The sequence below is a fragment of the Diceros bicornis genome, chromosome 3 (genome assembly GCF_020826845.1).
Source record: "Diceros bicornis minor isolate mBicDic1 chromosome 3, mDicBic1.mat.cur, whole genome shotgun sequence".
NCBI classification, from domain to species: domain Eukaryota; kingdom Metazoa; phylum Chordata; class Mammalia; order Perissodactyla; family Rhinocerotidae; genus Diceros; species Diceros bicornis.
In genome coordinates, this window is record NC_080742.1 from 10,449,545 (window position 1) to 10,461,884 (window position 12,340).

Sequence of the window (12,340 nt, forward strand, 5' to 3'; positions counted from 1 at the left end):
CAATGGTCTCCTCAGGTCATACTTCCTCAGTTTTCTAGGAGGAATTGCTACTTTAGAAACCAGAGAGGGATTTTGGCTCTTGGAAAATCTGTCTTAGAGAGCCTCTTTCCCTATCTCCCTCTACTATTTCAGTAATCTTGTTTTATAAAGATACATTCATCTTTTGTAGAGAAAATTTTGCAAATGGTCAACTCAGGCCACAGACCCCACTAAAACTCCTGAGAAAGAGCAGTTCATAAGAGGGAACCAACCTTGGCCTCTAGCTGGTGAGGTGACATAGTGCTGCCCAGGGGTGAGGCCTCCGGACCAAAGCAAATGTGCCGGACAGAGAGTATCTCGTTGAAGAGCCTAGAATGTTAGCTAATCAGTTTTTATTTGTAATTGGCATTATTTTTACTCAGGCTCTCAGATGCATTTTTAAATTTTGTTCCTTACAGTTAGTCCAAAGACAGAGGCTAGTCATCCTCTGAACTGCTGGAAATGCAGAAACTTTAGTAGTTCTCCCATCCTCCATCCTCGGGCTCAGTCAAAGCCTACTCAATTAGAGTGCATGTAGCATCAGTTTTTTTTTTTTTATTAAGACAAAGTGAATTTAATTTTCTTCCTTTTTCAAAAGACTTTATATTTTGGAGTGGTTTTATGTTCACAGAAAAATTGAGAGGAAGGTACAGAGATTTCCCGTATACCTCCTGCCCCTACACATGCATAGCCTCCCCCACTGTCAACATCCCCACCAGAGTGGTACAACTGTTACAACTGATGAACCTACACTGACACATCATAATCACCAAAGTCTGTGGTTTACCTTAGGGTTCACTCTTGTTGTTGTTCATTCTATGAATTTGGACAAATCTATAACGACATGTATCCATCATTATAGTATCATATGCAGTATTTCCACTGCCCTAAAAATCCTCACTTATTCATCCCTCTCTCCCTCTAACCCCTGGCAACCACTGATCTTTTTATTGATTCCATAGTTTTGCCTTTCCAGAATGTCCTACAGTTGGAATCATATAGTATGCAGCCTTTTCAAATTGGCTTCTTTCACTTAGTAATAAGCATTTAAGGTTACTCCACATCTCTTCATCGCTTAAAGCTCATTTCTTTTTAGCGCTGAATAATAGTCCATTGTCTAATTGTACCACGATTTATGTATCTATTCACCTACTGAAGGACCTCTTGGTTGCTTTCCAAGTTTTGGCAACTAGGAATTGCTATAAATATCCATGTGCAGGTTTTTGTGTGGACATAAGTTTTCAACTCCTTTGGGTAAATATCAAGGAGTGATTACCCCCCTTTTTTTGAGACTGGACTAGTTCTCCTTATATAATGGAAGACAGCATGGGTCAACACACCCAGGCTGGGTTTTACTAAGAAAAAGTGTGGTCATTGGAATTCTTAGAGAGTCTGTGACATGCCTGAATCCCTCTTGGGGGCAGTAGCAGCAGTCACTAATGTGTCATCCACCATTAGATCTGTGTTCCTCACTCAAATAGGTGAAGAACCCACGCATGAACACTGACACTCACACAGTAAAAACCACACCTAATGTTTTCCATGTAGAAACCATGAACTGATTTATTAGTGGGATGAAAAGAGGAATGCTGTATTTTAATGGCCATTGCACAGATCTCTGAAATTATACTGGTTTTAAATGTTCACCTTAGACATGAGAGTTGGGGAGATTCTCAGGAGAGAGGAGAGGACTCTATTCTTGAGCTAGTCATAAGCAAAAGACCAGGTGTCTGACATTCTCTGCCCCCTCTCTTTCTTTTTAGCGTGTGACTGCAACTGGGAAGGTACCCTGAAGCCCGCCTGTGACCAGGACACGAGCGTGTGCCTCTTCCGGGAGGGCGTTAGCGGCCAGCAATGTGATCGCTGCGCCCGGGGTCACAGCCGGGAATTCCCTGCTTGTCTTCAGTGTCACTTGTGCTTTGATCAATGGGACCACACCATTTCTTCCCTCTCCAAAGAGGTGCAAGGGTTAATGAGGCTGGCTGCTACCATGAAAGATAAAAGAGAGACCCTGCCTGTCTGTGAGGCTGACTTCAAAGACCTCAGCAAGAACATGTCTGAAATAGAAAGGATTTTGAAACATCCTGTTTTTGCATCTGGGGAATTCTTAAAAGTCAAGGATTATCATGACTCTGTTCGGTAAGATCTGTGCTCAAGCAATAGATAGCCAAGTTCCTGATTTACCTTAACTCCTGCTGATTTACCAGCCTTCATAGGCCTTCGTAGAAACGTACCTATGTCGACGTTAGGGAAAGGGTAATTGTTCAGTTAATAACCAGGCTGGTGATCATGTTTGTCTGTCTCTTTCTTACCAGTTAGGATAACATGTGATTTTTCCAAATGCCATTGATTATAACAAAAGGACAATTATTAGGAGCATTTTGGAAAGCCCAAACCCAGCAGAGCTGAAAGATACAAAATTGCAAGTAGGGTAGTTTCTAACACAAATATATTTTTTTCAACCACGCACTTAGGGAAATTTGCTCAATCTTCCCAAATTCTTCAGTTGTTTAGAAGCCCATACATTAATGTGAAGTCTTATAACAAGTATGATAATTCGTTCAAAATGCTATATAATTTTTATTATATATTACTGAATCCTTTTTTGCATTCATCAAATATTTCCAGAGATTATGTTGGTTGTTCTGGGCCAGGACTCAGCAAACCACAGCCCACGGGTGAAATCAAACACATCACCTGTTTTTGTAAATAAAGTTTCATTGAAACACAACCATGCCCATTTATTTACACATCTTCTGTGGCTGCTTTCCCTCTACAGTGGCAGAGTTGAGTTGTTGTGGCAGAGACCCTATGCCCCTCAAGGCCTAAAATATTTACTCTCTGGCCCTTTACAGATATTAACATCCCTCCTCATAAAAAGTACTGGATTAAGGAATAGTGGAAGCTGCAGAGTTTTATGTCACACAAAACACAAGTGTAAATATAAGGCCATTCATTATCAATAGGCAAAAATCCTAGAAGTGTATGGTAATTGCTTAAAAGTCACACAAAGAAGAAGATACAACCCACCTGGACAGTTCTGAGGATGGGTCAGCTGCACCACGAAGGCAGCTACAGTGCCCAGGGAGGCCACGTGGCCAAGCCAAGCGGTCCAGTGAGAACAGGTACAGCTATACCCTTGAAAAGATTGTTGCCCTGCAGGATTTGGGCCCCATGTTCCCAGATCTCCCCACTTTTCAGAAAGATTTTTATGGAAATATCCTCACTTTAAAATATAGGCAGCTAATCCCACAGTGCTTTTCTTTCTTGTGTGTGAGGAAGATCAGCCCTGAGCTAACATCCAAGCTAATCCTCCTCTTTTTGCTGAGGAAGACCGGCCCTGAGCTAACATCTATTACCAATCCTCCTCCTTTTTTTCCCTTTTTCTCCCCAAAGCCCCAGTAGATAGTTGTATGTCATAGTTGCACATCCTTCTAGTTGCTGTATGTGGGATGCCACCTCAGCATGGCTGGACAAGCGGTGCATCAGTGCACGCCCAGGATCCAAACCCTGGCCGCCAGTAGCGGAGCGCGCGCACTTAACTGCTGAGCCACAGGGCTGGCCCCCCCCACAGTGCTTTTAAACAGCACTGTATAAGCCAAAGAAACATGTCTGAGGATGAGCTTCGGCCCCCCCACTGGTTTGTGGTTCTAGAAAATGGCAGACAAAGTGGAGCTGAGAAAGCAGAATGAGCCGATCCACAGTGGACGTTCTAGACAAAGAGATGGCAGGAGCCCAAGCAGAGACAGAGAGAAGAGAGCAAGAGAGCAGGAGTCGCGGGGCCATGCCTGAAGCGGTGAGGAAAGGAGTGATGACTGGGCCTCTTCAGCCAGAGCCAAATGCCTCCCCCCTGGTCCACCTGCTGAACTCCTAGTCCTCTTTAACAGCCACCCAAACACCACCTCCTCTCTGAATGAAGCCTTCCCTGACCTCCTGAGAGAAAGGCATGTGTTTCCTTCTCCATCTTCCCACCTCTTTGTGGCTCACCCATTGCCTCACTGAGGGACTCTGGAGGGCAGAGGCTGCCCAGGCCTGGTTTAGTTATATAATTAATGTTTGCTGGTAAATTACAAGTCAAAGGCGAGGGGAAGGACAGGGAACCCAGGCCGTCATGAGCATAGATTCAGAAGTCAAACCACCGTGGTTCAAATCCACTTACTGCTGTGTGGCCCTAGGCAAGTTATTTAACTTCTCCAAGCTTCAGTTTCTTCATAAAGAAGGGAGACAAAGTCTCTATTTCGTAAGATTCTTGTGAGGATTACTCAAGACAAGCCACTTAGCACCATGTCTGGCACATTGTAAGTGCTTAAAGAGTACCAATTATAATAATAGTAATTACTATTATTATTATTATTAATAGCCTAAAGAATCATAGTCCTGACAGTTGGAGCCTAAAGGAAAAGTCTGTAGATTAGAAGGGAAAGCTAGAGCAGAAAATTCTAGTAAGCATTAGTTAAAGCTTTGCACTTGGGCCAAGATAAATTGCTCCCATAAATTTGTATTGTAATTTTCCTCAACCATACTCTTCAAGATTTGCACCCAATTTCCCCATCATAGGGGATATACTAATCATTCACTTGAACCAACTGTGTGTGCCAAACCCAGCAAAATGAAGCGGGACAAAGGTGTGCACCATCAGAGAAGAAGATGATGGAGAATGAACACACCCAGCGGTACACTCACCAACAAGAAACCTCCTTGTCACTTGTGTGATTTAAAAGTTAAGACCCTTAGGAGGCCGGCCCAGTGGCGTAGCGGTCAAGTTCGTGCATCCGCTTTGGCAAGTTCGCGCGCTCCTCTTCAGCGGCCCGGGGTTCTCAGATTGGGATCCCAGGCGTGGACCAACGCACCACTCATCAAGCCATGCTGTGGCAGGTGTCCCATATAAAGTAAAGGAGGACGGGCACGGATGTTAGCCCAGGGCCAATCTTTCTCAGCAAAAAGAGGAGGATTAGCAACAGATGTTAGCTCAGGGCTAATCTTCCTCACCAAAAAAAAAAAAAAAAGTTAAGACTCTTAGTACAGAAGTAGCACTAAAAGGAACCTTACTGGAAGCAGATTTATTCTAAATGAAGAACTGATTTTACCCTGGGCTGGGTGAGATGTTCTGTGTTGAAATCGAATGTATATTGGCTCCCTTAGGCTGATTTAAATGAACCACATCTGAATACAAGTTTTTGAAAACTCAAAGCAAAGGGAGACAGAGAGAGTATAAACAGTTGAAATTGAAAGATTGAAAAACATTTATTCTACTAGACCTTTTATGCTGATCATATTTGAGGTGAATCTTGAAATATTCCAGGAAGCTGAATTAACAAAAACGAGATGAGCTATAAACAGAATTATGAACTGTCAAATGAAAAATTGGGGGGGAAAATCCATTCTAATTATGAGGACACCTAATAATGAGAGCGATTTTTTACATGTGTTTTTTTCCCACCAATCTATCAAGTGTATTACAAGCTTCACTACATTTACTCTCATTTTCCCCTATAGGAAACAAATCCTGCAGCTAAGTGAGCAGCTGAAAACAGTGTATGAATTTCAAGATCTGAAAGAAAAAACAGTAAGAATGAAGAACGAAGCAGACCTCTTACTTGAAGATCTTCAGGGAGAAATTGATTTGTGCTCCTGTGCCCGTAATGCAAGCATCATGGGTAAGAGAGAAAATGTACTTCAGCGGTCTGTTTCTGGACAAAGATTGATGAAATCCATAGTGCATGCCATTAGTGAGTCACCCTGTGCTTACTGCCATAGCGCCTGAGCACTTTAGAACATGAAAACACACCCGTTAAAGGTATTATTTGTACATGAATATTTCAACTTTTTAAACATTGCAGAGTCTGGATAACATTTGCTCAAAATAATGAATAAAGCTAACAATGTCTGATACTAAACAAATACTAAAACTCAAAGTAATCTTCTAATGCCAACCCATGCAAGGTCTTGTGTAATCAGCAACTTGGAAATTCTAATATGGCCATAAGGAAATGTGAGATATATTTCTATGCCTTCCTGAGTATAAGCCACTCCATTTCCAGCAACCATAAATGCAAAGGAAGATGAGATGAAAAGGACTTAAAGAAACATTTCTCGTAAGAACTTTGTAGGGGGTTGGAGTCATGTCCTAGAAGCCTTTAATTTGTGTTGCACAGTTCTTAAAGACGACGGGGAGTCGAGGTTTGGAAGAGGGTGGCATTGGAGGATCCTGAGCTTGCCTTCTTCCGTGGACACAACAAACCTACAACTACCTGTGGAACAATTTCCTCTGAGAAAGATCTAGAAACTGAATGAAAAGAACCTCCACAACAAGGGGCAACACAGAGAAGGGTGGAAGAGGCAGAGATAAAGCCCCACTGAGGGGAAAAAAACCACACCCTAGCTGAGGCACTTCACTGTCAGGAGTGACCTCAAAGGGACAGAGCTTTTCCCAGAGGAGTAGGGGAGTCCAAGCTCAGTATTAGGTACCTCAGCCCTTAGATCCAGCACAAGAGAAGTGAGACCCCAAAACACCTGGCTTTGAAAACCAAAAGTGTTTCCTGGTTACAACCAGGAAAACCATAGAACTTCAGGGAAAGGAAAACCTACTCTTAAAGGGCCCACGCACAGACTCACTCAACTTGGAAACCAACACAAAAACGCCAAATAGAAAAGTGCATAGTCCATTGTTAAAAGAGACTCAATTACTAAGCTCTGAGCTCATCCCAGAGAAGTAGGAGATGGCTTGGGACCCCCCAGGGATTGAGACATTGGTGGCAGCCATTTTTGTGATCTAGTTCAGCCATGCTGCCACACATGCTGGCAGGCGCCATTTGGACTCCTCCCTCTAGCCTGTTAGTGGAGGGGCCTGCCAGAGGCACCCGAGGCAATTGAGTGCAACCAGGCAGCGGCCTGCTCCAGGGACCTGCCCCGCCTACCAGCGAGCTCACAGCCGATTTGCACTACTGGGACCAGCAGCCAGCCACACAGGGGATCTACCCCAACCACCAACGCACGTAAAACGGTTGCACAGTGATGTGGTGGAGGCCTGCCCCACCAACCAGCACACCTGAGGCAGTTGCACGCCCCTGGGCCACACAGCCTGCCTGCACCAGAGCCTGCCCCACCCAAGAGCAAGCTAGCAACAGCCGTGCAACCAGGCCTAGAAACCAGCCACACCAGGGGCCTGCCCTGTTCACCAGTGAGCTCACAGCAGTGGTGCACTGCTGGACTCCAAAACCAGCATGTAAGGGGGTGTGACTCACTCACCAGTGAACCTGCGGTAGTTGTGCGCTACCAGGCCTCACAGCCAGCCATGCTGCGGGCTTACTGCACTCAATAATGCACCTGTAGCAGCTGCACATGGCTTGAACTTGCAACCAGCTGGCCTGGGGACCAGCCTAGCCTACCCACATGCCCACAACAATAGCAGCTCCACTACAACAGAAGGGCACATGCAGGGGACACCCCTGGAGCATTTGTCATGGGGGGGGGAGGGGAGCACACTGCTGGGCCCCATAAGACACCTCCCACATAAGACCGCATTTCCAAGGTCAGGAGACATAGCCAATCTACCTAATACATAGAAATAAGCACAAAGAAGTAGGCAAAGTGAGGAGGCAAAGGAATGTGTTCCAAATAAGGGAACATGACAAATCTCCAGAAAAAGAACTAAATGAAACAGAGATAAACAATCTACCTGATAAAGAGTACAAACTAATAGTCATAAGGAGGCTCACTGATCTTGGGAGAAGATTAGATGAACACAGTGAGAACTTCAACAAAGAATTGGAAAATATAAAAAAGAACCAAACAGAACTGAAGGTTATAATAATGGAAATGAAAAATTCACTAGAGGGAATCAACAGCAGAGTAGATGACACAGAAGAATGGATCAGCGAGCTGGACAAAAGAGTAGAGGAAATCATCCAAGCTGAACAGAAAAGAGAATTAAAAAGAATGAGGACAGTCTAAGGGACCTCTGGGACAACACCACGCATTCTAACATCTGTGTCATAGGTGTCCCAGAAGAAGAAGAGAGAGACAGAGGGGCAGAGAACCTGTTTGAAGAAATAATAGCTGAAAACTTCCCTAACCTGAGGGAGGAAACAGACATCCAGGTACAGGAAGCACAGATAGCACCAAACAAGATGAACCCAAAGAGGCCCACACCAAGACATATTATAATTAAAATGTCAAGAATTAAAGAAAAAGAGAGAATCTAAAAACTGCAATAGAAACACAACAAGTTACATATAAAGGAAATGCCATAAGGCTATCAGCTGACTTCTCAGCAGAAACCTTACAGGCTAGAAGGGAGTGGTACGATATACTCAGTGTGCTGAAAGGAAAAAACCTACAGCCAAGAATACTCCACCCAGCAAGATTATCATTCAGAATGGAAGGAGAAAGAGTTTTCCAGACAAGCAAAAACTATAGGAGTTTATCACTACTAAACCAGCCTTACAAGAAATGTTAAAGGGACTTACTTAAGTGGAAAAGAAAAGAACACAAATAGGAATAAGAAAATTATCAAAGAAAAAAAGATCACTGGTAAAGGCAAATATACAGCACAGGTAGCAGATCAACCACCTATAAAGCTAATATGAAGGTCAAAAGACAAAAGTACTAAAAATATCTGTTTTATGATAAGGTATACACACACACACAAAAGGGGGTTAAATCTGATATCAAAAACAAAAAATGGGGACGGGAGTAAAAGTATAGGGTTTTTAGTATGAGGTCAAACTTAAGAGACTATCAACTTAATATAGATTGCTGTTTACATAAGTTATTATATATGAACCTCATGGTAACCACAAAACAAAAACCTATAATAAATACACAAAAAATAAAGAGCAAGGGACCTAAACATAACACTAAAGAAAGTCATCAAATCACAAGGCAAGAGAGCAAGAGAAGAAGAAAGGGACGGAGAAGATTATCCAGAAAAAAAAAGTAACAAAATGACAATAAGTATATACCTATCAATAATTACTCTAAATGTAAATGGACTAAATGCTCCAAACAAAAGATAGAAAATGGCTGCATGGATAAAAAAACAAGACCCCTATATATGCTGCATACAGGAGACTCACTTCAGATCTACAGACACACAGACTGAAGATGAAGGGATGGAAAAAATATTCCATGCAAATGGAAATGAAAAGAAAGCTGGGGTAGCAATACTTATATCAGACAAAATAGACTTTAAAACAAAAACTATAACAAGAGAAAAAGAAAGGCACTACATAATGATAAAGGGAACAATCCAACAAGAGAATATAACACTTGTAAATATTTTTATGCCCAACATGGGAGCACCTAAATACGTAAAGCAAATATTAAATATTAACAGACATAAAAGGAGAAATTGACAGTAACACAATAATAGTAGGGAACTTTAACACCCCACTTACATCAGTGGATAGATCATCCAGACAGAAGATCGATATTGGTCTTACATGACACATTAGACTAGATGGACTTAATAGATATATACAGGACATTCCATCCCCAAACTGAGGAATACACATTCTTTTTGAATGCACAAGGAACATTCTCCAGGACAGATCACAGATTAGACTACAAAACAAGTCTCATTAAATTTAAAAAGAATGAAAATATATCAAGCATCTTTTCTAACCACAATGGTATGAAACTAGAAATCAACTACAAGAAGAAAACTGGAAAAATCACAAATATATGGAGATTAAACAAACTGAACAACTACTGGGTCAATGAAGAAATCAAGGAGGAAATCAAAAAATACCTGGAGACAAATGAAACTGAAAATACAACATACCCAAATCTATGGGATACAGCAAAAGTGCTACTAAGAAGTTTATAGCAATACAGGCCAACTTCAAGAAACAAGAAAAATCTAAAATAATCTAACATTACACCTAAACGAACTAGAAAAAGAAGAACAAATGAAGCCCAAAATCAGTAGAAGGAAGGAAATAATAAAAATGAGTGGAAATAAATAAAATAGACACTAAAAAGACAATAGAAAAGATTAATGAAACTAGGAGCTGGTTCTTTGAAAAGATAAACAAAATTGACAAACCTTTAGCTAGACTCACTAAGAAAAAAAGAGAGAAGGCTCAAATAAATAAAATCAGAAATGAAAGGAGGAGACACCGCAGAAATACAAAGGATTATAAGAGAATACTGTGAAAAGCTGTACACCAACAAATTGGATAACCTAGAAGAAATGGATAAATTCTTAGAATTATACAACCTTCCAAAACTGAATCAAGAAGAAATAGAGAATCTGAATAGACTGATCACTAGAAAGGAGATTGAAACAGTAATCAAAAACCTCCCCAAAAACAAAATTCCAGGACCAGATAGCTTCCCTGGTGAATTCTACTAAACATTCAAAGAAGATTTAATATACAATATACGTATCCTTCTCAAACTCTTCCAAAAAATTGAAGAGGAGGGGATGCTTTCTAACTCGTTTTATGAGGCAGACATTACTCTGATACCAAAACCAGACAAGTACAACACAAAAAAGAAAACTACAGGCCAATATCGCTGATGAACACAGATGCAAAAATCCTCAACAAAATATTAACAAATCAAATGCAACAACACATTAAAAGGATCATACGCCATGATCAAGTGGGATCAATCTCAGGGTTGCAAGGACAATTCAACATCTGCAAATCAATGTGATAGATCTGCCAGAAAAATAAAGGCTGAAAATCATTCTAAGCAATAGGAACATGGTTTTTTGTTGTTGTTTTGTGATAAATGAAAATCATGATATTAAGAGTATGTTGGTGTAAGACCCAGAAGGTTTAAAAGATAAGGCGTAGCTGTCTCAGGCCTGGATCTGGACCCTGGGTCTCTGGTTCCTAAAATATGGAGTTATCATTTAAAGCCCTAATATACTATCGTTTACATTAAAACAAACCATACTACTGTCATGAATTTGTATTTTAATAAAAATATGGAAAATATAGAGAAATGCTTAAGAACACAGGCTCTAGAGTCAAACTACCTGGCTTCACATCCTGGCTTCATCTCTTACTATCAGTGAGACCTCAGGCAAATAACTTACCTCATCAGAGCCTCGTTTCCTCACTTGTAAAATGAGGGTGATCACACTCATGCACACCTCAGTGTTTTGTGAATATTAAGGAAGAGAATTGGTAAGAAGTACAGGCATACAGAAAGCACTCAACAAATGTGAGCTATTGTTATCAGCCTCAACATCAGAGGTCAGCAAACTATAGCCCACCAGCAAATCCTACCTACAGCCTGTTTCTGTAAATAGTGTCATTAGAAGACAACCTCGCCGAGTTATTTACATATTGTCTGTGGTTGCTTTCACTCAACAATGGCAGATTTGAGTATCTGTGATAGAAGTACCGTGGCCGGCAGGCCTAAAACATTTATCCTCTGACCCTTTACAGGACAAGTTTGTCAACTCCTGCTCTATATAATCAGGTAAACTTAAAGTTGGTGTATCATATTAGGGTTCATATAGGTAGTCATAATTAATACCTTATACTTGTGGAACACTTTTCAGAGTATTTATATATTATCTCACTTAATCCTCACAAATTATTATCGCCAATTTACAGATAAGGAAACACAATCTAAGAGATTAATTGATTTGGTCAAGGACATACCCAGACAGTAAAGGGGGAACCCAGCACTCAAACCCATGTCTGCAGACTTCAATCTCAGTGCTCTGTATCTATTATATATATGTATCTATTACACAACATCTAATCCTCCCCTGGTAAGTGCAAATTCAAGGAAGAGGATGTTGAATTTTTATATTGATCATTGAGACCAAGACAGTAGTCAAATTGTGGAATGATTATCTTAATAGCCAATGTATAATTTCATCTGTCTTCACAAAATTTATCTTACCTCAATTTGTGTTGATGTAGATTCCTCAGAGAACATCAAGAAGTATTATCAGAGATCATCATCTGCTGAAAAGGAAATTAATGAAACTACTTCCATCATAAGTAACTCAGAAAAAACCAGGAATGAATGACTTACCGTCTTAGATACACTAGCCTCAAAAGAAAACTTGTCACTGGAAAAATTAAAGCAGATTAAGATACCAGATATCCAAATGTTGAATGAAAAGGTAAATATTCATGATGGTATAGTGAAAATGTTTGTGGTTTCTACTTGGTATACAGACTTCTTCAATTGTATTTCCCTGTCTTACATTTTATTTCTTTTTTTATTTATATTTTATAAATATATAAATGTATATAATATATAAATACTCTGTTATATAATATATAAATAATACAAATGTATTTATTTATATTTTATTTTTTATTTCTTAAGTCAAGTTTGAGAAAAA

At 40.5% G+C, this 12,340-nt stretch overlaps 1 protein-coding gene across 1 annotated transcript in view; it reads left to right on the plus strand.

Moving 5' to 3' along the window:
• The window catches only part of LAMB4 (laminin subunit beta 4), a 107,440-nt gene that overhangs the window by 76,588 nt on the left and 18,512 nt on the right, over positions 1-12,340 (plus strand). Inside the window, 3 exon segments of the mRNA XM_058523144.1 lie at positions 1,782-2,157; positions 5,515-5,675; positions 11,910-12,115. Coding sequence (XP_058379127.1) covers positions 1,782-2,157; positions 5,515-5,675; positions 11,910-12,115 — 743 coding nt within the window.